Genomic DNA, 26,688 nt, shown 5'->3' on the forward strand with positions numbered 1-26,688 from the left:
TCCAGCTCTGATATCCTGCTTCCATCAACTTAAGAAATCTTACTATCTTATTTCAGTTCCCAACTCTTTTCTTATTCTTGTTTATCTTCCTCCCACGAAAGTAACAACAAGAAACCACTGTATTTTTAAAATGAAAAGCTAAAAGAAAACCCAGAAAACACTGAAGCATGTGACTAATCATGAGCAAAATATCTTAATTTAGACTTTGACTCAAATCTCCATGGAAGTTACTAATACTCAGTCCTACTCCCTCTTCAAGAAACTGCCCTGTGTTCTACAATCGACCCACATGATTTTGGGTTATTTTAAGAGAGGCAAGTTATGCTGTCTTCATAACACACTCAATTCAGGAGGAAGTACTGCAGGCTCCTTCTCTGTTGTTTTAGGCAATGACAAGCAAACTGATCTAGCAAATTCTCAGGCTGCTCAGTCTCCCCGCAGTGCCCTACTTTTCACAAAATCTACTAGTATATGTTTATTGACTAGGTCTCAATTCTCACAGGCCACAGAACATTGAAGGAGGAGGATGTAATTATGTGGCCTTGCAGCCCTACTAGTGCTGCTTATTATTTAACTCATAAGTGAGATTTTCTATGGAAATTCTTTGCTTTCCTACTACTCTAAAATAGGGCATCAGGCATACTAGTGAACTCAACCATGGCTATTTCTCAGTCAACAACAACAATAAGAAAATGCTACTTGGTTTGTCACGTTAGGATCTGATTCCAAATGACACCTTAATTTTGCTAAAGAAAAGAGGGTAAGCTAACCTCTTGAATTCTTGGCTTTCAGTGACCCAGCCGTCAGGTTTGCTGGGCATGCCATCTTCCATACTGGATAGACAGAACAACTGAGTTAGTGCCCACAAAGACTTTGTTTTGATTTTATCTCTATCAGGGAAATTCCTGCCCACCATCCCCCCGCCCCCAGCTGACTGAATACCCTGGAAACACACATTGTGGTCACTTTCAAACATTCTCCTGGGTTTAGAGCAAGAACAGGAAGAAAGGTCTCTTCCTGCTGGTGTCTTACATGTTTCTTTCAAAGTTCTTGTACATTTATCAGGCCCTCTGTGTGATGCTCACATCCATGCTATCCATAAGATAGGGAAACTGAGGGTGTTAGACATCATGAATGCCCAGCTCCCATGCCCTCCCACTCACCATTCTTGAGCTCACTGAAGGCTTCTTACTGGAAAGTCACCTGATGGCTTTATCTGGCTGCTGGAGTGTGCTCAGTCTTCCCTAGGGATTGTTGAGGAGTTAACTGCCCTAGGGAACAACCCTCAGTGAATCACACACAGTGCTTCTGGGTGAATAGCTCAGCTTCCTCACTGCTCAGGGAGGACCTCCCTGAGGCATGTCCTACATGTTCTCCCATAGGGCCCTGCAGGGACTTCGCCACAGGCACCCACAGCAATAATCTTTCTATCTCACTTTCTCATTCCCATACTGGTGCTTCCTGCTCTTACCTCCCAAATACACTACTTGTATCTGAATCCGTGACTGAGACTCTGCTTCTGGAAAAGCTCCACCTAAGCCACTAGGGCACAGAGAAGATTGGTTACTGTTAAATACCACACAGCTACTTAATGGAGAACCAGGTCTGGAACCCAGGACTTTGGACTTCAGATTTCTGGCGCATTTAGATTAGGTTGCTTCTTGCTGATGACCAGCATTTTAGAGCATCAGTCCCAGGACTTCTGGGCAAAATGAAGACACTACAAATGAAACAAAGTTGTTAGATGGCTACTCCTGGCCTTTTAGGAACCCAGTCACCACCACCAGCAAGAAAAAAAAAAACCAGAAAAAATGAAAGGTAGTAATTACCTAGCATGACGAACGGGACTCCCAGGAAGGTGGAATTGTATTTCCCACCAGTAAGATTGATGATCCCGGCTGCGGTAAGAGTGGCCAGGCTTATGGTCACCAACCCGAGCAGGCCTAGCCAGGGTTTGCTGCGGACGCAGTCCTGCATGGAGCAGCAGAGGATGGCCATGGTGACCACCAGGATCAGGCTGGTGACCAGGTAGCGTTCTGACACACGGCTGGTCTTCTGGAAATCTTCCCTCAGTGACGAGGAAGTATAAGGGTACATTTTGACCTTGCTGTTGTATTTCTGGAACAGTCTGACAGTGTCACAGAAGCTGGACTCCCACCTCTCGGCCACCATGTCATTGAGACTGTTGATCGATTGCAGGTAGTAGGTGAGCTGGATTGCCTCTGCGGATTTCACCCGGTCCTTGCTGTGCACTGTGACACCCCCAAGCTGGTGCCCATTGTACACAGCCCTCCCGTCCTTTAAGTGAGTGATCGGATATGTGATAGCGAAATTGGTCCGATTGGTGGCCCGAGCATTCTTTAGCTCTTCAAGGACGTGCACTATGTCATCCACGATGCAAGTCTTATCATTATTCAGGATACATATGTGAGCGAATGTGTAATTAAAACCAGGCCTTGGAACCTGGATCTTGGTCACAGCAGCATGCAACTAAGGGGGAAAAAATGACAGTGTTTATTACTGAAAATGACACATTAATAAGTGACACTAGGTTTATAAGTTCAAACATTTCTACTTTTTTGGGGGGGGTAGTAATTCATTCCATCTCTAAGCTAAAGAGTTCAAATAAAGGTTATAACCATAGATCAGAAATAGGTAGTTGGTTCGCAAAACACATTGGATCGGTGGCTGTCACCATGTGACCTCTGGGCCAATAGTATCAGCACAATCTGGGAGCTTGACAGAAGAGAAAACTCGCACTCCCCAATCCACCCTCTCCCTCCACCATGACCTTGTAATCAGAATCTCTGGCTTTGAGGCTAAGAATCTGGAATTTCCCAAGCCCTCCAGGGGATTCTAATGCAACTAAAACTCAACAAGTGCTGCACCAGCATTATTTCCACATGTTCTTTATTTGTATTCTCATTGATCTCTAATGTTTGAAAACCTTGTCTGGGTCCCTTGTTCCATTTTCCTCTTAAAAACATAATGTAAGAAGTGTACTAAGGTTCAATTCTGAATGCAGAGGTCCTGTGCAGGCCTATCTCTTACTGTCCCTTTGCAGGGCAGTTAAATGATCACCTCGTCTAATTCACTCACTATATCATGAAAGACAAGAGGTATACTTTGAGGCCCTTGTATTCTCTGGCTTCCATTGTCTGCATATATGAGAAGGGAGCTGTATCTGTTAGGAGCCTTGCTGGGATGCATGGGACTCACACTAAAGGAGCACAATGGGACTCACACTACATCTCTTGCCTGACGTAGAATTTGCCATGCTCACGTACTGAAAATCTGTCAAAGTGTAGTGTAAGAATACAGGCACTAATTTAACAGTTTCTACTACTACTGCTACACATCAGGAACAGTTACAGGCCCTTTACCTAGAGGAAATCATTTAAGCAAACTACAAAATAGATAGAAGTAGTAGCCTCATTTTACAGATGAGAAAATTGAGATAGTGAAGCCAAGTCACTTGACCAAGGTCACTCACATAGTAAGGGAGAGCACTGGGCTACACTAGGCAGCTGTGTTCTTAGTTCATTACCATACGTCTCTAGGTTGGCAATGCCAGCTGCTGAGTGAAGGTTCTTGCCAGCAATGAATTCCTAAATTTGCGTTTTTATTGCCCTGCCCCTAAAATTCACAAGGGCTCCAGTTCAGGTATGATAAGATGAGAAAACAAGGCAAGGGGAGGAGGCAGTAAGAGACTTAAATGAGCTACTACCATGTTTCATATCTTATATCCTCTCAACAAGTCATGTTACAGGTGAGAAACCGAGGCTCAGGGCAGCCCTTCACTTAGGCATAGTAGGACTGATTGCTTCTTTTTAAATGGTATCAGGCTACTGTTACAGCTGTAGCTGCACTGGTCTCTAATGCAACTGTTTCTGTTAGCCAGCAGTTTCTCCTCCTGGTGGGAGTGGCAGACGTAGCTTGGGTATTGGTGAATGAGCATATGGTGAACATGCCTAGCAATGAGCAGGCTCTCCTGAAAGTGTCTCCATAGTTCTCATGTATTTGCCCTCAGATTGGTTCTACGTGGATTATTTGTTAAGACATCTCGCTATGCCTGTGCCTGAGTGATTGGGATATTGTGCTTTGCTGAAACTGTCTGAGGGGCACTAGCTGTCAGAGTCCTTTCATCAGCGCAGCGTGTGAGTGGTTAATCCTAATTTTCAGTGCCCCTTTCTCCCACCTCTGTTCATGGCTACCAACATTCAGGTTCAGAAAATGCTTTATTGTATTATGTTTGGCACGCACGCGCGCACGCACACACATACACAGAGTCTCTGAGAGATACCTAGGAAGCTATTTTCACAACCCCAACCATATGCTAAGTTTTTGTGCTTTAGGATTAAGGGTGAATACAATGTGTTCAGTGGTTTTCAGCTGTGAAAGTGTGTTTTCATCTGTTTTTCCCTAAGCATGGTTTAGCAAATTTTGATTAACAGAACTCCTAACTACAGAAAATTCCAAAGCATAAAATGTTATTTTGGAAGAAGGAAAGGCCAAGAGAAATTTAAAGATGAGAGTTTTGATAAGAGTTAAGACTTTGGGGAGAGATTCAGACTAGGCTAGAAAAGGAGTGGCATTGAAAGCATGCACATGTGTAATATTTAGTGCATTGTTTGTGACCATGAGCAGTGTAATAAATCTCCCTTAGAGTGATTACTAAATATGTCAAGAGAAAAAGATTGCCAAATAAGATGGTGTTAAGCCACAGGGCTGAACCCAATTATAGCAAGGGGATATTTTCCATCCATTCTCTAAGGCGACCATGCCCTGTTGGGTGGGAATTGTCAACTATTTAGTGATCTGCCAAGTCTGCAGATCTACTGCTATGACCCCTAGGCCCGTACATTGCAGTACCACTAAACCACAGGAGGGAGCCTTGGAAAATGGAAAGCTTACTGACAGCTTGTAGGAAAGGTTTCTCAACTCAGCATCAGAGCTGGTGTGAGGTGTGGCTGCCTTGAATTTTTGATGGAGTGGTGAGTAGAGCATGTGTCACTCTTGCTTCTAAGTATCAGAGTGAGGCACAGTGACAGAGCAGCCAGAGAGGGAGTATTGGCTCAAGCCACCCACATGGCAGGCGAAGTCTGTGGAGGTGAAAGGGTAAAGAGAGGCATGAAAAGGAGAATTGAAACTCCGTTCTATCTATGACTTCTGAAATGGCTCAGTTCTGATCTTTGGTTCTTATGACTGCACATCAGTATGCAACACCACCCGCTCATACCTGTCCACATGGCCTTGGGTAGATCCACTATACATGTTACCTGCTGATTCACTTTTCTAAAGGAGCCCCAATCAGAATGGTAAGAATATTAGTAGTGTCCTAAACTGTGGTACCAGATATATTCAGAGAGGAAAAAGAAGTTAGAAATTGAAGCTGTGTTTTAGGTAATCCACAAAATTGATAATCATATACCACATGACCTCACTATTGAAATAGATAAAAGATGCTCAGAAAAGGAAAAGTGAGCCAAAATAATAGTCTTGACCATCAGCATAATCTGAATCTGTCATATGAATCCACATATAATCAATGGTTCCATAACTATGTATAGATTCTAGATTATTCAGTAAACAAACATCCAAAGAGTACTCATCAAATTCGCTGTGTTGTCAATAATAGGATAATTTCCCTACATTTTGCATGCTTGTACTCAAACATGGGAAATCACATGACATACAATATCCAAAACAATGGGAAGATCATGAGTAAACACACCAAGCACTGTGCATTAGTAAAGCCCAATCCAATGTTAATTCTGATCATGATATGCTTCATCATTATTTTATTTGCTGCCGGAGTCCAGAACTAAATGTTAAACTGACATTGATTTGAAGGCTCTGAACACACTGTTTAACTTCTTAGCTTGTTTGTCCTTATTGCCCTTCAGGTTAAGAATGATAATAGTGGGCCAGCGCCATGGCTCACTTGGTTAATCCTCTGCCTGCAGCGCTGGAATCCCATATGGGCACCGGGTTCTAGTGCCGGCTGCTCCTCTTCCAGTCCAGCTCTCTGCTGTGGGCCGGGAAGGCAGTGGAGGATGGCTCAAGTGCTTGGGCCCTGCCATTTTGGGGGGTGAACCAACGGAAGGAAGACCTTTCTCTCTCTCTCTCTCTCTCTCTCTCTCTCTCTCACTGTCTAACTCTATCTGTCAAATATAAGAAAAAAAAAGAATGATAGTAGTAATAGTAAGTACTCTGCTAAATACTATCTATGCATTTTTCAAAATTTATTCAAATACTACTCCATGGAGGTAAATTGTTATCCTCATTTTACAGGGAGAGCAACTAAGGTCTAAAGAATTTCAGAGCAGACATTTAGCATAGCAGTTAAGGTGCCCATGTCTACCAACTGAATGCCTGGGTTTGATTCATATCTCTGGCTCCTGACTCCTGCCACTATGTGGAGGAGACCTGAATTGAGTTTCTGGTTCCCAGCTTTGGCCCGGCCCAGCCCCTGCCATTGTGTGCATTTGAGGAGTAAAAAAGTGGATGGGAGCTTTCTCTCTGTCTCTTTGCCTTTCCAATAAATAATAATAAAAATTTAAGAAGAATTTAAATAACTCAGCTAAGATGACCCAGTAAGTAAAAGGCACATCAGGAATCTAAATTGGGCTTTACTTTATAGGAGTATACTTCGCCCTAGACTGACACAAATTCAGCAGTCAGGAAGGAGAGATGTAGGGGGATAATGAAGACTTTGCAGCCTACTTAGTGCAAATGACTAGCAGTGGATAATGACTCGGTTGTGGGATGGCCACACTGGGAGATCTGGGGCCCAATACAAGAGAAGAGCCAAACCTCATTTTCAAACAGCAACATGCCATGGCAGTATTAACAGGTACTGAAAGGGGTGAGTTTTGAATTTACCAACCACTCTTCTTCATCCAGCCTCTGGAGTTGCCAAATAAAATTTTTCAAAGACTGTGGTATGTAATGGAATCTAGCAGTAAACTTTGGCTTCCAGTATGGCTTCTGCTGCTTACCCTAGGGATGTCAGAAACCCTCCTGAGACTTCAGGTCTCAGGTTTGTAAGTAAAAAGGGGGGTTGGGTTCATCTCATCTCTAAGGATAGATCCTTCTGTTTCTAACACTACATAATTCTATGATGAATGACACCCAAAATGACACAATCAGATAATGGGTAAGAGAGAGTTAGCTTCATAAATATCAATGAGGTATCAATATTGAAGTTCTTTTTAGAGCAATGACAGATCTCATAGTAGTTGAAACTCAGAAAGAAAACAGGATTTAAAAAAATAGGCTTATTGAAAAAAAAATGATTCCCTCTCTGAGTGATTTTTCATTCTGGGGAGGCACTGGCTCTTATAATCCCCTTCTGCCAGAGTCTGGGACAAAGCCAGTGTGGACTGCTGGTCATGACAGGCCAGAGTCTAATTTCCTCTCTGCCTCTCTTTGGCACACTCAGACCTTCCTCAGAAGACAGCAGGGACACCTTGTAGAGGAAAGTACACAAGGGATCTTGGAGGAAGGAAGTGATTGTTCCTTACTGGTGATTAACACAGGAAAAATATCTGTGGGTTTAGAGGATCTTATACCATATCTTGTGGCTCTTTAAAAATTTGCTTCTTAGGACCAATGTTGTGATGTGGCAGGAAAAGCTTCAAAGCTAGCATCCAATATCGGTGCTGGTTCAAGTCTCCACTACTCCACTACTGATCCAGCTTCCAGCTTTTGGCCTGGGAAAGCTGTGGAAGATGGCCCAAGTGCTAGGGACCCTGTACCCATGTGGGAGAACTGGAGGAAACTCCTGGTTCCTGGCTTTGGCCTGGCTCAGCCCTGGCTGTTATGACCATTTTGGGGGTGAACCAGAGGATGAAAGACATCTCTCTATTTCTCTCTCCCTAACTCTGCCTTTCAAATCATAAATCTTTAAGAAAAAGATCTGCTTCTTGTTGAAGAGGGAAGAGGGGAGGCAGGAAGGCCACCCTGCCTATGTAGCACAATTAACATGCCCTGGGATAGGCCTCAAGCAATGTCCCAGCAATGGTACATGTGAAGGAGGACTTGGAGGAGGCTGAGGTTCCCCAGGTCCCCAGTGGGATGGAGCCCCAGTCACCTCCGGTGGCCGTTAGCTTGAAGACACTCCTTTGACAGTTACTTTTCACTCCTTGTCTCACATTCTCACCTTCTTTCTGTTACTCCCAAAGAATGATGCATGCCATGTTTAACAAAAGTAAAAAGGGAGACTGTTAGTTTGACTTCCTAACCTGCATCATTTGCCCCTAAGTGTTACTTCCACATGATACTAAATCAAAACTCCTTATAAATGCTTTCAAGGAACATCTGGTTTCCACTTCTAAATGAAATGTTTTCTTCACTGAATCCCCTTCAGATTCCAGGTCTTGATTTGAGTCTATGTTCTACAACTGTAAATGGGTAGGTACTAAGTGGCAAGCATCTTCACCCAGAGCACAAGAAAACACCTTAAAGTAGATGGATCTGGTCTCTGCAGTTCATAAATTACACTAGCTCCCTTGGTGTTATGTTCTGTCTTTGCATGATCTCACTCTCACCCACTCTCTTTCCTCTTCTTTTAATAGAAATGCATTACATCAGAACACCAGAAGTTGCAATTTGGGGATTGTTACCGTGATTCATTTGTAGTGCAGCCAAAAGCGAGTTAGTCATCCCTTAATAAGTGAACAGAAATATCATTCTGTCTTTGAAACATTACATTTCCAGAGGACACAGAATTGAAGCTGTAGATATAGCCAAACAAGTGACTATCTATCCACTTGCTTTCTCTGCACATGTGTACCTGGTGTCATGCTGACCTGCTTCAGTGACAGAAGGCAAATGTTTACTTCTGTCACTACTGCAATGCCAGTGCAGGTCTGGAGGAACAGAATGCTTCTGTTTTGCTCCTCACTTGACAAAGGGGTAAACACTCTTATTGTGGGTATTGACACTGAAAAGCAGCCAAAGCAGCCCCGCATTGTAATTTACCAAATAAAGCAGCTTTGGATCTGGAGCAAGTAATCTGAAATGTTAGAAACAAAAAGTAGTAATGGTGAAGAAAAAAGCAGTTGCAATATCTCATTGCAACTTTTGCCTGATTCTATGTTGGCCTGGATGAGAAATACAATATAGTGAATGAAAGGTTCAGTAATCTCCTTATTTTCTTAGTCTAATGTCAGAAAATTTCACTTGTTCTTGATTTTAAAAAAATCCTTGATATCATGAAGATGCCTTGAAATCTGTAATGTTAAACTTTTTGATTACCATGGTTATTATTACTATTATTTCTGAACTTTTTCTAAAATTTTTTACTTATTTTAAAAACTTATTTTAAAAGCAGAGAAATAGAGACAGATATTCCATCTGCTGGTTCATGACCCCAATACCTACAACATCTGTGGCTAGGCCAGGCCAAATTCAGGAGCCTGGAACTCAGTCCAGATCTCCTATATGGGTCGCAGGATGTAGGCATCCCAAGTGGCATTTTAAATGCTGTACTAAATGCCTGTCCCTAGAGTTGTTCTTTTTAAAACTCTCTATATCCTTGCTGGAGTTTCAGTGTCAAGCTTACATACCAGTTGAGTAAGTTTGTGGGTGGCATGTTTCACTGGATAACTTTAAGAGGACAGGATACTCATGAGCTGACTGGCAGAAGGGAAAAGGCAAGTCCCAGTGAGCCAAATGCACAGAGAAGCAAGTTGTTTTAAGATTTGGTGAGGAAATCATACACAACCATGTAAGGGACAGAAAAAACAAGATACCACGGACATTCAGCTCTAGTAAACGATCATAGATCTGAGTGGTAGCACGGAATCATGCTAGTTTTGGTTCTGGGTTTTGCTTGCTGTGAGGCTTGGTGATAAACAAAACCTGAACCTATGAAAATGTGCTGTTGGGGCCAGCGCTGTGGCGCAGTGGGTTGACGCCCTGGCCTGAAGCTCCGGCATCCCATATGGGAACTGGTTCTAGTCCTGGCTGCTCCTCTTCCGATCCAGCTCTCTGTTGTGGCCTGAGATAGCATAAGAGGATGTCCCAAGTCCTTGGGCTCCTGCACCCATGTGGGAGACCCAGAGGAAGCTCCTGGCTCCTGGCTTCGGATCGGCACAGCTCCGGCCATTGCGGCCAATTGGGGAGTGAACCAGCGGATGGAAGACTCTCTCTGACTCACTCTCTCTCTCTCTCTCTCTCTCTCTCTCTCTCTACCTCTCCTATCTCTATGTAACTCTGACTTTCAAATAAACAAATAAGTCTTAAAAAAAAAAGAAAGAAAAAGAAAACGTGCTGCTCTCCTGCTCTAAATCTTCCGATGGTCCCCTGTCACACTCAGAGCAAAAATCCAAATGTTGACTGTGGCTAGTGACCTGGGAAATTTTCCTTATTACCTCTCTGGACTTGTATCTTGCCAAGCTCATGTTGTACTGCTCATCTTGTTCTTGATTCTGCATGAATTGTCCTTCCTCTAGACATATATGAAAGTTGTATCATCACTTCTTTCATTACCCTGATTAAATACAGAAATCCTCCCTGACCCCAACCTCGGTTAAAAAAAAGTAGCATCCGTCACCATTACCATTACCATCACCATCAGCATCACCATCAACTTTTCAGTTTTCTCATGGTACTAATCACGTGTTGACACTATGTTTTGTGTTTCTTTATTCTGCTACTCCTCTTAGAATATAAGTTCTGCCATGTTGGAGTGTGTGACTCTTTGGTCTACTTGTATATCTAGAAAGTTCCTGGAACACAAATTCAATAGTTATGGAGGAAATACATGAATATAATAATCTCATGAGTGAATGAACTTCACTCTGTCTCATGGGCATAATCTGGGCCAAATAAGGCAATGAATGTGCATGCATTTTGTAAACTTGAGAAGGCTACACAAATATAGTTGCTATTATTATACAGCAGGAAGCATGGACAATTTTTCTTCTCCTTCGTGATCTTACAGCTGTCCTGATAAAACTTAAGGGTTGATAGCTGATTGTCCTTGGGCCCTGATCTTTCCTGATTTGAAAGAATCTTATAATTTTGTGCGAAGAATATATTTATTTTAAAGAGAAAGAAGGAAAGAGAGAGAGGAGAGGAGAGAGAGAGAGACAGAGAACACAGTTCTACCTGCTGGTCCCCTCCCTACCTAAACGTGTACAGTGGCCTGGCAAAAAACAGGTCTGAGGCCAAAGTCAGTAGCTGCGAACATAAGTCAGGTCCCTACATGTGTGACAGAAATCCAGTTATTTAACCATCATGGCTGCCTCCCAGGGTTTGCATTAGTAGGAAGCTTGAGTCAGGAGCCAGAGCAAAAAAACAATCACACTCAGGTACTCTGATGTAGAACACAGGTATCTTAACTGCTAGGCTGAACACTTGCTTGTTTATTTCTTTATTTGGCAGAGAGGGAGAGAGATGGTGGAATAGGTTTTGAAGTCAGAACGCTACAAATCCAACTTCTATCTCTGTTAGTATCAGATGAGGGACTGTTGGAGATACAGTTAGGCACTGCCCTATGTCCCACCTTTACCACGTGAGTGCCCTCCGACCCTATTTCTAGCCTGATGTGGAAATACTAGGACATTAACAAACTTTCTCAATCCCAAGCATCCTGAACCTATGATTAAAGAAAGTTTCTATGTAACCTGCCCAGTTCACTTGTGCCCCTAGGTGGATAATGCTGAGGCATGTGTTCTTCATAGGTTCCCAGAGTTCCCCAGCAGAATTAACCTCCAGTTATCCACAGGGAAACTGGCTTAGGAATGCCCTCATAACTGAATGCTTCCCTTCCATGCCCCATGTTCCCATTCTCTTCCTAGTGTTTCCTGGGCTTGTCATCCATATATATTACTTGTATGGAGTCCTTGAATTCAAGTCAGCTTCTGTAGAACACAAACTAAGACAACAACTTAAACATTTAATTCAGCTTCTTCATCTGTAAAATGGGGATAATCCTTACTTTAAAGAATCATTATGGTCATATATGAGTTTATATAAGAGTAAAAAGTATCTGGACTAGCATTTAGGATAAGGCTAAACTTTATGTAACTGCCCTTTCTAAAGGCTAAAACGTGGTTCAACAGTGGCAATTTTATGTGGCTCACCTAACTAACCTCCAGGAAGTGTTCTTCTCCCTTCCTGTTCGCTCCTCCTCCCTGTGAGTCCTGTCAGAACCTGAGCTTCTTCAGGGTGTGTATCAGACAATTGTGTTTTGTTTCTAAGGGATGGCTTGGTGGTACCAGAAAAAGACAATGCTGGGCCAGGAAAGCTCTCACATGTTCATCTACTCATTCCCATTTCTACAAGCAAAATCAGGACTGCACACATTGTGGACATGAGCTCCTGCAGGCAACTGAAATTCACATTTTTAGTAGTTTCTGCTTATGAATAAAATAAAACTGCCACACAGTCCACATTCCTGAAATATTTGAAACTGAATAATTAATAAAGATGTTAAATTAAAAAAAATGAATAAGTGTCTCCATCAAATGAGTTCTTGGGTGTTTTTTTTTCCTTTAAAACGATGTGCTAAGTTTTTCTAATGGGCACTGAGCTGGAGAACAATGAAAATTATGGCTGGTGAAATGGTTCCACCTCATGACATGGTAATGGCTCTCCTGAATGATGGACCACGAGCCTTACAAGAGTGAGTTCTTGATGTAATTCATTAAAGGGCATATTACTGAATAATGCATTTTTTCCCGGAAATAATTTTTCTCTGTTCTCAAAGTTTCCATCCAAACGGACTGCCCTTAAAAATCACAAGAGTCTCAGCTGTTACCTTCCTTTTCCTGATCTGAAGAGATCTCCTAGAGCAAATTGTCAAGGCTATGATCATTTCTCTGATTCAGCTTGCTAAGGCCTTCATCTTTCTGTGTCATGCTGATGTTGGTGGCATGGTTTGGCGTGGTGAAGCCAGACTACTTAGGCTCTTATCCCAGCTTTTGTACTTAGTTGATGTGTGCCTCAGTTTCCTTACTGTAAGATGGGAACAATAGCAATACCTATCTCATTTGGATTGTTGGAGGATGAGAAATTCAATGTAAACTGTTCAGTATAATCTGTAACCCAAGTGGTACCCAATAAATATTTGATAGCAAAACCAAATGAACAAATAGAAAAACCCGTTTCCACCTTTGGTTTTACCTACTCAGCCCCGAATTTTTTCCCTTTAAATGAGGGAACTTCTTCCACTGAAAAGTATATTCAATGAATTGTAAAGGTGACAGATTTTTGATTACAGCTTTGCTGAGAGACTAAAGGTAAGCGAGGTTGGTAGCATGCTTCAGTACAAATACTTGAAGAGCATAGCTGGATAGTATTGTTTAATACTTGGGATTCCCTAATTCTAATATGGCGTTCTGGCAAGGAAAAATGGGGGACTCAAAATAAGGAAGATAAAGATATTATTACGTGCCTACCAAGTGTTGGACCTAGTGCCAAGAATGCTACATCTATCATCTCAACTACTCAAGGGAGGGAGACATTGTACCCCATTTACAGACAAGGAAATTGAGTCTCAAGGAGCTTAAGTAACTTTCCATGATCACAAATTTAGTAAGTGGATCATCCCAGATTTAGTTCCTAGGCTCAGAAGACTGTCTCTTAGTGGGAGTTTCTCGGGCAAAATTAAGCCTTTATCTCATAATCTCTCTGCCTTGGAATTTAGATATTAATAAATTTACTTTCTGGCATTAGGCTTAAGAACAGTCAACCCACAGCATGAGGTGGTGATGACACAGCAAAGTCAAAGATTCAAATATTGCAAAGCACCTAGGAAAAGCACCAAGAGTCTTGGTGGTCAAACCCAGTGAGCACCAGATATTTACAACAGAGATCTCAGAGAAAAGCCACAACCCATTTACCAATGACAAGCAAGCCTCAAGCAGCTGGAGATGAAGAAAACATGTGAAAAGAGCAAGACTTTCACCATATATGTTTCCTACTTGACCCTTTCCCCTGCCATGGACACACACATAAGGAATAATTAAAAAAAAAAACTTTATGGGACATAGTAGAAGGGCTGGAAATCTGGAGATTTATTCCAAAACATCAGATTGAAATTAGGGGTTTCACAGTACCTGGGTATTATCTCTCCCCAAAGACTGTTTAACACCAGAATATATGTACTCCCATGAGGGCAGGGACTTTGTTTTACTGTCTTGTATCCCAGGCACCTAGAAAGAGCCCACCATGATGTGCTGGCTGGACCTTCAGTGTTTTATTCTTCCTTGCTGGTTTATATTTTCTCTGGTGACATTGAATGATACTTCATTTGTACCCAAAGGCTACTGTACTACATGCATATCATTTACATCTTAAGTAAACAGATGACATTGAATTTGGTCCTGTTGCTTACATGCTGCAGACAAACGGCTAGTCTCATTAGACAAATGGATATGCTTAGATATAATCTAAAAAATCTAAGAACAGAGAAACAATTTAGGTAGGCAGTTCAGGACTGATCTGTGTGCTATATTTAATTATAGGAGAGTTTGAATTTTGTGTGTGTATAGGATTTGAGGAAGAAAAAAATTTTTAAAGATATAGCAATCTAGAGACAAATATAAAAATTCCTGTGTATCTATCACCCAATTCCATGCCCATTTGAAAATTCTGCCCCTGCCGTTAATGCTATCTATGATTAGTATGGCCATATAATTTATTATCCAAATTGGAACACTTTGGAGAATACAAGATGGCACTGTTAATTTCATATGAACAACAGGCATAAAATGAGACTCTCATGGGTAAACCATGATGTAAACTCTTTCTATCTATGGATGTCTAAAGGATGTGAACACTGATAAAGCTTCCTGTTTATGTGTCAGAGTGGACCTGTGATGGCAAGCCTTTGGTCTGCTGCCAATAACTGCTGATGGGATGCAGAATATTGCATGTGACTCTATCCAGCCATCAAAAAGGCCCCTAGGAAAGGAATCTGAAAAACCACCTTCCGTTACCAACTGCTTCCAACCACACCAGCATTGCAACTTCCTTCCATGTCGACACTCTCATGTTTGCAGGATTCAGCTGTCCTGAAGCGCAGTTTTGTCTGCTACTGCAGAAGTAGAGTGCATCCACAGGATCTTCAGAACATTTTAGCTGCCTTCCCTGAGCACACTGGCCCTGCTGGAATTGACAGATGGCTTCTACTCAGTGCTCTCTCACACATGTGGCTTCTGGAAGTGGTTTGCCCAGCCAGAAGCAAAGATTGCTTTAATGCTCAAAGATGTCACTTCTGGCTGATTCTGTCTTGCTTTAATGTTGACAATGGCTCACTGACTTGGCTGATGAAAAATTTCAAGGGATCCGCGATGGATCTCTGACACCAGGAAGGTGGGGGTGCAGTCTTTTTGCTTTGTTGAGAATCAGATGTCATACAGAGAAAGTCTTCTGCACATTGCCAAATTATAGCAGTAATACATTTCCTCAACGTGTATTAGGTATCTACACTGTGCTGGATATTTTGTAAGCCCTGGGGAGAAAACGAACATTAAGATATAATTCTATTCTCAAGAAACTTATGGAGGGGCTTGGATTCTTAAGAATTGGTTAACACAGGGAAACCACAAAATGAAGTGTTACAAGTGCTAGAATGGGAACAGTTAATGGGGTACAGGAAGTCTAGTATTTTGGTGTGCAGGATGTGTATTGTGTGTGTGTCTGTATCAGCCTGTGTAGCAGGAGGGTGAAATGCAATGAAATACAAACTTGAAGAGGAGGCATGGACCACATGAGGGAGGATCTTCTCATTTATCTGTTCAACGAAATTTCTTAGTAACTATTAGTAAATCTTACCTCATATCTTGTGAACAAGACAGATATACCTCTGCCCTCACAGAGCATTCAAACTCTGGGGAATAAAGACAGGCAACAAGTGGGGCCGACGTCTGCAGTGCCGGTATCCCATATGGGTGCCGGTTCGAGACCCAGCTGCTCCACTTCCAATCCAGCTGTCTGCTATAGCCTGGGAAAGCAGTAGAAGATGGCCCACATCCTTGGGCCCCTGCACTCACGTGGGAGACCTGGAGGACGCTCCTGGCTTCAGATCAGCGCAGCTCCAGCCGTCATGGCCATCTGGGGAGTGGGCCAGTGGATGAAAGACCTCTCTCTCTCTCTTTGCCTCTCATTCTCTCTCTGTGTAACTCTGACTTTCAAATAAATAAATAAATCTTTTTTAAAAAAAGCAACAAGGCAATTACAAATTGTATGGAGTTCTGAATTGGGAGACGTGCAGGGTATAAAGGGAACGGTCCCCTTGCTGGCCTGCTGGGCATCAAGGAAGACTTATTGGAAGAAATAACTTAATCTAAGAATGAGGAGGGGTTAATCATGGGCAGACTTGGCTAGGGGTGTGGAACTGGTGGAAAGAGTACATCAGGAGAATGGTATATCAAGGGCACAGTCTCAGAAGCATAAAAGAGAATGTTAGTGGACATGGACATAATTAAGGCTGGTGGGAAAATAGCGCAAAGTTTAAAAAGAGTCAAGCAAGGTTCAAATCACACAATTCCTTGTCTAATGAACTTGGAAGACCAACTTTGTCCTGTGTTCAACTGGGAATCAACAAAAGGTTTTAAACAGGAGACAAGATGATCAGAACTGTGTCCTGGGAAAATGACTGTCTGCTGTGTGGTAGCTGGGTTGAGAAAGCTGGAGAGTGGAGGCAGAGAGATGGAATAAATCACTAATGCACTAGCTAGTTCATTGTTGAAAGAAGGTGTGAACCAAGGTGACGATACTGGCTTGAAGGAGGCAGAAGGTTTATATCTCTACCTTTTATAGATCTGGAAAGCATAGCTTAGGGAATAACTCAGGTAGTAGAATTGTATGTCAATTTTCAGCTTCATGGTACTGATAAAGCATTTGGGTGACATTTCTCTGATTTATATCTTAATGTGCCATTCATCACCATGTGCAGATCTAGCTGATATGTGGCCTTTAACTTTTCTGTGCACATGCTTCTAAAGCACACTCATAGGCCATAGAAGCACAGACATTCCTGGTCAGTTGCTTCAAGTTGTTCTGTAGCAAATGCAGTTGGCACCCTGTTCATGTTCTCTGTTCCTTATCTCTCTAGAGCACACCTGCCTGACTTCAGATTCCAGCACCCACACTTCTCTGTCAGAAAGCCCACTTGGCCATCCGCTCTGGCAGGGCAGAAGTGCTGTGGAATTAACATCCCTGTGAGCAGTCCTCAACCAATGACAGATGGGAACAGGCATGTCAGTATCCAGCTCCCTCTCCATGAGGGATCACCTTGGGGTGAGTGTGTTTCAAACCACTTTGCAGAGCTTCCCCAGTGGTGTTGTGCTCTAGTTGCTGAAAGCAGTGGCCTGCGTAATGACATGAGGTTTTAGACTCCTGCCCCTTTATGTCTCATTCCTTTGCCCACTCATCTGATTGCCCCTCACATACCAAATCAATTGCTTTACTTGATTTCTTCTTTCAGGGTCAGCTTTTGGAGGAGCCCCAACTAAGAGAATGTCCAATAATTTGTAAATCCTCTGGAACTAGAGTTTCTGAGTCCTAAAAAACTACATTGTTCTAAAGCCCACTCCACAGTATCTTGTACGTTCAAAAATGGTCATATGGAAATAAAAGTCAACTCACAGGGAGTAAAGTGAGCATCTTGTGAGATTCTCTTCAGAGAATCTTTTCATGGCAGACACATTTTCCTGAGTTTGTGCACAGTAGGTATGCAATAAATATTTCCCCAAGTGGCCCTTGGAAGTCCATCAAGTAGATGGCCTGATGCTATCGACTGCACGTCTCCTGCATTTGAGGCATAGTTCAGTCTTCCCACTAAGGGTAAAACCTATTGGTTCCAGGGTATATTGCTAACAAGAATGTACTATAAAGCCTCAAGAATGTATTAGGCCTGTATCTTTCGAGGAATGGAGATCTGTGAGATGATATCATTTCTAATTTTTCTTCATGCTGACGATAAAAGAAACAGGGTTTTCTTTGGCTTTTACTTTATTTGACAGAAAATTTAAAAAAATATAGTTAGAAGCTCCTTTGCATTTTTTGGGAATATCTCAGCAGGTGAAGGTATTAGGCTTCAGTGTTCTTTGTTGACAGAAAATGTTGGAATATTGCCCAAGTTGGATGAGAGTCCCTATCTTTACATTTCTCAATTTCTGCTGTTACAGCAGTAGATGTGTGGGAGAACAGCTGATGTGTTCACTGGATTCTTTCCCAGGCAGTGATGTGCCCAGGGAGTATGTGATGGTGGAGACAAATTCTCCAGGCACCAGCACCGTTACTAGTACAGGTGTTGAAAGTCTTTATGATGGCAGTGTGTCAGATGTCAGTAAAACTGAACTGGTTTTTCTGCCAAAAGTCGGGCTGCCTTCCTTCTTGTTGGTACTCGCCTTTGTTGGAAGCTCTGTCTTGTTGGCAAGGTAGTCTAACTTGTCTGCCCCACTGACATGAGCACTGAATAGAATGTGTATGTTTGTGTGTGTGTGCATGCCCATATGTGCCTCTGCAATCATTACTGAAGTATAACGTCTAAACTGTACAAATTTTAAGTGTACAGTTTCATGCATTCTATGTGCATACACCCATATAAACATTGCTGAGATAAAGATACAGAATATCTGTGGCACCCAGAAGGCCACCACATGTCCTTTCCAAGTCAACAGCTCCACCATCTCCAGAGCAAACCTATTCTGATTTCCATTAACATTGATAAATTTTGCTTCTTCTTGAACTTCCTATTAATGGAATCCTGCAGTTTGCATGCTTTTGTGTCTGTTACTGTACTCAACCCATGGCCTATGGTATGCATCCATGTTATAAGTAGTTTGTTGATTTTATTTTATTTTTGCTGCATGGCATTCCTTTTCTGTGAAGATACCACACTTAATTTTTCCATTCTCCTATTGGTGAACATTTTGAGCTGCTCCCAGTTTTGAGTGCTCATAAATAGAATTGCTATGGACATTCTTATATATATGGCCTTTGGTGGACATATGTCTTCATTTCTCAGGTATGCACAGTGTATTGGTAAATGTTTTATCAAGCAGTTCCTTTACAAACATAGCTCTGGTTTATAAGTGTTTGCTAATACCCCCACTATGAAAGCTGTCAGGTTACCAAGGGGATGTGAGTTAGGAACTATTAGGAATGAGCTCTAGCAAACCAATGGGTATAGACTCAGGGGTACAATTTCAGGATCATAGAGTAGACATATATTTAGGTTGTTTTCCAAAGTATTTGTACCATTTTACAACCCTACCAGCAATGTATGAGATTTCCTGTTACCCATATCCTCAGCAGCACTTGGTATTATAAGTTTTTAAAATTTTTACCATTCTGGTGAATGCAGGCTTATATCTCATTTTTTAAATTTTATTTTGTTCCTATTTATTTTATTCATATTTTATTTTTTATTCCCGTGCCTACTGAACTGAAGCACCTTTCCAGGCACTCATTAGCTCTGTGTCCATCTTCCTTTCCTAAGTGTCTATTCAAGCCTTTTGCCCCTTTAGCTTTTGCATTGCTTTTTCCTTATTCATTTGTAGAATATCTAAGTTCAAAACCAGTGAAACTGACTGTAAGCACTACAAGACGGAAGAACTCCGGAGACAGCCTGGAGTGCTAAAAAGAACCTGACACTGGAGTCACACAGACTTTGTGCATATCCAACTAAGTTAATCATTTCCTGATGATCTGGAGCAAGCCACCTTTCTAGAACCTCAGTCTCCCCATCATCAAAAAGGGATCACTCATTCATACTGTGGTTGATTCCTGACTGAGACAATGCAAGTAGCATGCCTGGCAGAAAAGCCCATCACAGGTGCTCAGTACTCTTCCCGTTTCAATCAGAAATGTGCCTGGCACCTATTCCAGCAGTCACTATTCATGAGGCACATGATGGTTTGAATTTCATGCCTAGAAAGCCCACATTCTTCTTGGCTGGGCTGTCTGATGGTGTTATTGTCATAGAACAACTGCCTCTCTCTTGATGTGAGGGTTGTCTTCTTTGTGAGAAGAAGAACTTCTCTTTCTGTGGGAAGTACAACAGCAAGATTTACTAAACACGATATTCTTCAGTGGCTTATTTGATGGGAGGCAGGGTATATTGTGGAGCTCTGTCCTCTGTTTTAGGGGAGAAGCTGAGGAATCAGAATAAAAAGCTAGGGGTGCTTCAGAGAAGGCTGTATAGTGAGCAGCTAAGTTACTCTCTGTTCTAGAAATTTGAACTTGTATGAGATGGGCTCAGTTTAGGTGTCACCTCCTCCAGGAAGCTTGCCATGCAAATGAAGATTAGGTCTTCCTTGTTCCCCATGACTGAACAAATCCGTTATGTCACTTGCCATATTATGTAACAGCATCTTCTTTCAGCTCTTTGAGGGAAGGAGTTGAGTCTTAGTCTTTGCACTCCCAGCACAGTGAATTCAGAGTAGGTACACACAACTCAAGACAGGAGTGTTGTGGAGAAGCCAACATTCTCATACAATCTCCTTGGCATCAGAAGCATACATTAAACTGCTTCCCTTGCATGCCTTGAAACCTCATTAAATATTAAGAAATGATTAAGCAAAAGTATCAACTAGTTGTTAAAGACTCAGGGGGAAATGGCCGGCGCTGTGGCTTAACAGGCTAATCCTCCACCTTGTGGCACCGGCACCGCGGGTTCTAGTCCCGGTTGGGGCACCAGATTCTATCCCGGTTGCCCCTCTTCCAGGCCAACTCTCTGCTATGGCCCGGGAAGGCAGTGGAGGATGGCCCAAGTGCTTGGGCCAGGAGAAGCACCTGGCTCCTGGCTTCAGATCAGCGCGATGCGCCGGCCGCAGCGGCCATTGGAGGGTGAACCAATGGCAAAAGGGAAGACCTTTCTCTCTGTCTCTCTCTCTCACTATCCACTCTGCCTGTTAAAAAAAAAGACTCAGGGGGAAAAAGCAAAACAAAACAAGCAATAAACAAACAAAAGGGACCAAAAACATAATAATAGATCCCTGTGAAAATGAGTATATGCACTTTTATGTCTATAAAAGTCAAGATAGTGTAGCAATTTAAAAACAAACAAAAACAGGATAGCAATGTGTTTCCAGCCCAACTCTCAAAGAAATACACAGGCTGGTGTTACTATATGCAGTTCTAGAAAGAATAGCACATTGGGATTAGGAATAGAGGAATTTTAAAATTCTATCATTTCTTCTCTCCATTTTCAGCCTGAAATACTTTTATCAGCAGCAGTATAAACCAACCTACAGATCTCAAACTAAGTTTGATTTCATTTAAGAAACAGATGAGCTTAGGTGCTACTCTGGTACATTGTAAGTAACAGAGCTGGCAGAAAGCTGAGACATCATGTAATGGAAGAACCTGAACACAGCAGTATCCCTGTGAATGCCACCTTCATGATTTCTGTCTCAAATTACATCACTACAATAATCGTGGACATCTGTCATGTGCTTAGCATATGTTATGAAGTGTTTATGCATTATTATAATGGGTACCAGTGGGGTTTCAATCTTTTCAAGTTAAAAAGTGGGGCAAACATGTCCTTGAAGGGGAAAACTGGAATGCTAAGAAGCAGAGCATTTCAAAGTAGAGACATTTTCATGGTGCTTTGCACACAATTTTATAAAGAGAGATCCCAACAGGTAGCCAGCAATTCTCAGTAGCGACAACTCAGATTGTTTATGAGGTGGAGAATAATGGCTTTGGGAGATCACCGTAAAAGACAGTCCATCCGCCATTGGCTGCTTCCCACCTGTGAGTCTGAGCACAGGAGCCAAGCTTTTAGAACACCTTCCGGGGAATCTTGAGGTCTATTAACAGCAAGTGCTAGGGAGCCTGTGCTGTGCCTACTGCCTTGCTGAGCATGGGATAGGGAGCAGGAGCAGCCACACACTGTACCTGTTGTGGCATTTCACTGGATTAAAAAAAAGCCTCAGCAGGGTAAAAATAAACCAACCCCCAATGAAAGACTTAAATGGAGGAATATGGAAATGGTATCTGAGAGGATTCTCCAGAGTGTGTAGAGGGCTAACAGCAGTGAAAACAAAGAATTTCACCTTGTTCCCAATCCACTGTATCCCAGCCTCCTGAAGATTTGTCTACTTTGAAAATCTGGGATTGACAAAGAAACATGTGTGTATTTAATAAGCTGGGGTTACCCTTAGATGACACAAATGACTGAACTGTTATATTTTATTTTCACCAAACTATATTTGTTAAGTGAGGCCATGAGAAGATGGCTAGGTTGCAAGGATTACGGCTTTCCATATTTTAACAGAAAAAGTTTTTACCATTTTTGTCGACAGAAAACAAGTGTAAGAGTAAGAGCTGCCTCCCTGATTTGTCCTGATGGTACTTTTGCTGTCTCCTCCTCACCCTAACGCTGCTTTCTGGTACACTGGAATTGGAGACCTGTGAAGCTGACTGTGCAGTTCCCACTTCTTTGCCTAAGTCTCTGATGCAGCCCCTCTTAACCCTGTCGATTCGAACTACCTGTGGCACTTGACAAACTCAGCTGCATGGGCCCACCCTCAAACCATTAAGTCAGTCTCTTGGCAAGGGCTCAGGCATCTATATTTTTAAAAGCTTCCAGGGGACTGTAACACACAGCCAAGGCTGAGAACCCTTGCATCATCGTTCATCAAATCTTGTTGATTTTAGCTCCAAAATCTATAAAACCCATCCTCTCCCACTCCATTTCCATTGGTCCTGATTTGGTTACAGTGCTTATAATCTGTTGGGATGGGGGCCAGCGCTGTGGTGCAGCGGGTTAATGCCCTGGCCTGAGGCGCTGGCATCCCATGTGGGCACTGGTTTGAGACCTGGCTGCTCCACTTCCTGCCCAGCTCTCTGCTGTGGCCTGGGAAAGCAGTAGAAGATGGCCCACGTGGGAGACCCAGAGGAAGCTCCTGGCTCCTGGCTTTGGATCAGTGCAGCCCCAGCCGTTGTGGCCAATTGGGGAGTGAACGATCAGATGGAAGACCTCTCTCTCTCTCTCTCTCTCTCTCTCTCTGTCTCTCTGCCTCTCCTCTGTGTAACTCTGACTTTCAAGTAAAATAAATAAATCTTAAAAAAAAAGGAATCTATTGGGATGACAAACACAGCCTCATTTTTTTTTTTGACAGGCAGAGTGGACAGAGAGAGAGAGAGAGAGAAAGGTCTTCCTTTGCCGTTGGTTCACCCTCCAATGGCCGCTGTGGCTGGCGCATCGCACTGATTTGAAGGCAGGAGCCAGGTGCTTCTCCTGGTCTCCCATGCGGGTGCAGGGCCCAAGGACTTGGGCCATCCTCCACTGCCCTCCCAGGCCACAGCAGAGAGCTGGCCTGGAAGAGGGGCAACCGGGACAGAATCCGGCACTCGGACCAGGACTAGAACCCGGGGTGCCAGCGCCACAGGTGGAGGATTAGCCTATTGAGCCTCTTAACTGATCTTAACTGATCTCTCCATGCTGCCACCAGATTGATTTTTTCTAAAACACAAATCCAAGCCTATCTTCCCTCTGATTTAAATCCTCCAATGGGACCCCTCTGAAAAAATGATGGAACCTACTTATTAGATGATGATGGAGAACAGCTGCTCCTCATCCTAGGCAGGCTCACTCTTAGTTGAGAATGTTCATTTTTTATGTTTTTATTCTTAAATATATATAAGACTCACAAGAAGTTGCAAATACAGTTCTGAGCTCTTGTGTGTCCTTCCTCCAGTACCTCCCCGCCAATGCTAACATCTTATACAGCCATAGCACATTAGCAAAACCATTAAACTGGCTTTCGTACAACTGTAGACATTATTTGGATTTCACTGGTTTTTATACACACTCTTTTCTTGTGCATATCGAATGCTATGAAATTTTACCACATGAGCTGAATTCCATTTCAAAATGATCTTTCTGTCTGGAAATCATTCTCAACTCCGACTGCACATGAAAATTGCCTATGGGAGCTTCAAGAAGGTATCCAGGTTTGGGCCTTACTCAAGGCCATGCTTTAGTCCAGCACTTCTCAGAATTTAATGTTTATGCAAATCACCTGGAAGTTTTGTTGCACTGACAATTCTGATTTAGTGGGTCTGCTTGGAGCCTGGGAGTCTGCAGATGTAACCACCTGCTGCTGCTGCTGCTGCCCCCGATCTGTGGAACACATTTAGAGTAGGCCACCCTGCTTTCAGACCAATGGAATGAGAAGCTATATGAACCTCTGGAGGTTCTCATATGTAGGCTGAGTTGACAACCACTAACATATGTGATGGAATTTGATGGCTCCGTGATCCCTGGAGGACGTACCATCCCAACCTCTATTTAAACCATTCTGGGTCATTTCAGTCTCCTCGAATAAGCTGTTCAAATATCCAAAAGTTCTTGGAATTAAGAAATCCTTCCTTCTAGATAACCCATCTTCTTCTTTGGAAATCTAAATATATCTTGTGTGAACTCTCACAATGTGCCCCACTTCAACTTTTTGTTTACAGTTTTGCGCACCTTGAAACAGATGAGAAACAGACTGCCTCTTTGCTTTCATACCAAATTCTGATCGATTACATGTTACTATTCATTAACTATATGATTGGTTATCAAGCCCACAGTTACCAGGATGTTTCTTAAGCACTTGACAACACTCACTTTTTGGCTGCTTACATTGTTTTCCACATTGTAGGAAAAAACCCAAGTCATAAGATGGATATTACCCTCATCTTGCTGCCATCATATTCATAAAATACCTATATCTGCTCCCATCCTCCACTCCTGTGAAAATCAAGGCCATGACCCGCCCTTTCTGTAAGGTTCATTCCTTTAATTGATTCTGGTTTTCTTTTCCTTCTTCCTAGCACAATTTATCCCCTCTTCTCACATATCCTCAAACTACTAATTCTGTCTAGGAGCTTTAAAATACGCTCATGTCTCTCCCCTATTTCAGTGACGCCCTCATTAACCACAGTGTCACTTCCTGTTACTTCCATATCAACCTCCTTTTGAGGAGCCCTTTATATTTGTTGTCTCCAACTACATTTCAAAGAGTAATGCTTGCTAACTTCATTTCCTCATCTCTCACTCCCAAACCAATTTAGTCCAGACTCTCCCTAGTATGTAACCACAAATCAGTAATAACATCTAAGAAGCCCAATGGCTATTCAGTCTTCATCTTCCTATATTCTCTGCAGATATACAGTTTTCAGTTATACAAGGAATGGAATATTTAAAAATATCAGAGATGGTAAAGCATGTAGAGATGTTCATGGGAATCCTGTATGTTCCATTGAAGTATGGACATGGGTTCTTAACTGCTCTATCATCTATTATGTGCCTGGCGAGTAAATATCTGTGGTGTAATGAGAAACCCACTCTCTTCCCATGATGATTTCCATCCCTCAGCTCTCTCCTCTCCTTCTACCTTGACCTAGCTTTCTTAAGATCCTTCTAACCTTATCTTTTCCAGTTTGTAAATTTGCATTTACTCAAACATTGTCTCTGGTACTTCTGATCTTGTCCCCTTAGAATAAATTTTTCATGGGCAATTAATTCCATCTCCAAGATCTGATTTGTCACCTTTATGCTGACCAATTTTCAATTCCCATCAATACCTCACTTATCTTCCAAACTCCAGATCTGAATTTCTATCTGCCTCCTGAAGATCTGCAAATACAGGCGAAGGAAGTATTGCAACTACCTGTTATATATCCAACAGATGAATCTTTTCCTCCAAATTTGTTCTTCCACCTGTTTCCTGTTATGGTTAACAGCTTCACTACCTTTCTATTCACCCAGGTGGGAAACTTCTAAGCCAAAATCACCCCTTTCCCTTAATTTACTCCAACAGCCAATGAGCCTCAATTCCAGCTCCCTATTTTTGGCCTCGAACTTTTAGTGTATGTTCTGAAGTACTTTAGTCACTTGGGATGTTAATAGGGTTCACCAAAAGAGTAAAAACATCCATATCAAAGAAACTTGAGAAATGCTAAACTGACAGAGGTAAATAGGTTTCTTTTAGACCCTTGAATATGATAATGTGCATTTAATATGGGAATATGACTATCCCACATGTATTGTCTGTCAAAGCTACCTGGCCTCAGAGCCTGATATTTTTGCACCACCAAAGGGAACCTTCCAAGAACACATTTTGGAAAATGGTGGTGTAACCTGTCTCCTTCATTTTCCTTTTGCAGTTATCCTATTTAAAGCCACTTGCTTACAAACTTAATAATAGTTCTCTATGTTGAGAAAGGGGTCTCTCTGTCCAGAAGCTTAATTTTTCAATTTAACCTCTATACTTCTGTAACAGCTATTCTTATAAAAGTTGGATTATGACATTTCCCATAATAGTAGACATCCTGCCTCTTACCTTGTCCAGGTCATCTATATCCTTACTTATTCTTTTTTTTTTGGACAGGCAGAGTGGATAGTGAGAGAGAGAGACAGAGAGAAAGGTCTTCCTTTTTGCCATTGGTTCACCCTCCAATGGCCACTGTAGCTGGCGCATCACACTGATCCGAAGCCAGGAGCCAGGTGCTTCTCCTGGTCTCCAGTGCGGGTGCAGGGCCCAAGCACTTGGGCCATCCTCCACTGCCTTCCCGGGCCATAGCAGAGAGCTGGCCTGGAAGAGGGGCAACCGGGATAGAATCTGGTGCCCCAACCGGGACTAGAACCTGCGGTGCCGGTGCCGCAAGGCAGAGGATTAGCCTGTTAAGCCATGGCGCCAGCCTTATATCCTTACTTATTCTATC

At 42.5% G+C, this 26,688-nt stretch overlaps 1 protein-coding gene across 1 annotated transcript in view; it reads right to left on the reverse strand.

Annotated features, from left to right (window-relative positions):
• Positions 1–26,688, reverse strand: part of PTCHD1 (patched domain containing 1) — a 59,581-nt gene that overhangs the window by 18,204 nt on the left and 14,689 nt on the right. The window contains exon 2 of the mRNA XM_062184031.1: positions 1,830–2,490. Coding sequence (XP_062040015.1) covers positions 1,830–2,490 — 661 coding nt within the window. The remainder of the gene's footprint in view (positions 1–1,829; positions 2,491–26,688) is intronic.

Source organism: Lepus europaeus, chromosome X (assembly GCF_033115175.1).
Source record: "Lepus europaeus isolate LE1 chromosome X, mLepTim1.pri, whole genome shotgun sequence".
NCBI lineage: Eukaryota > Metazoa > Chordata > Mammalia > Lagomorpha > Leporidae > Lepus > Lepus europaeus.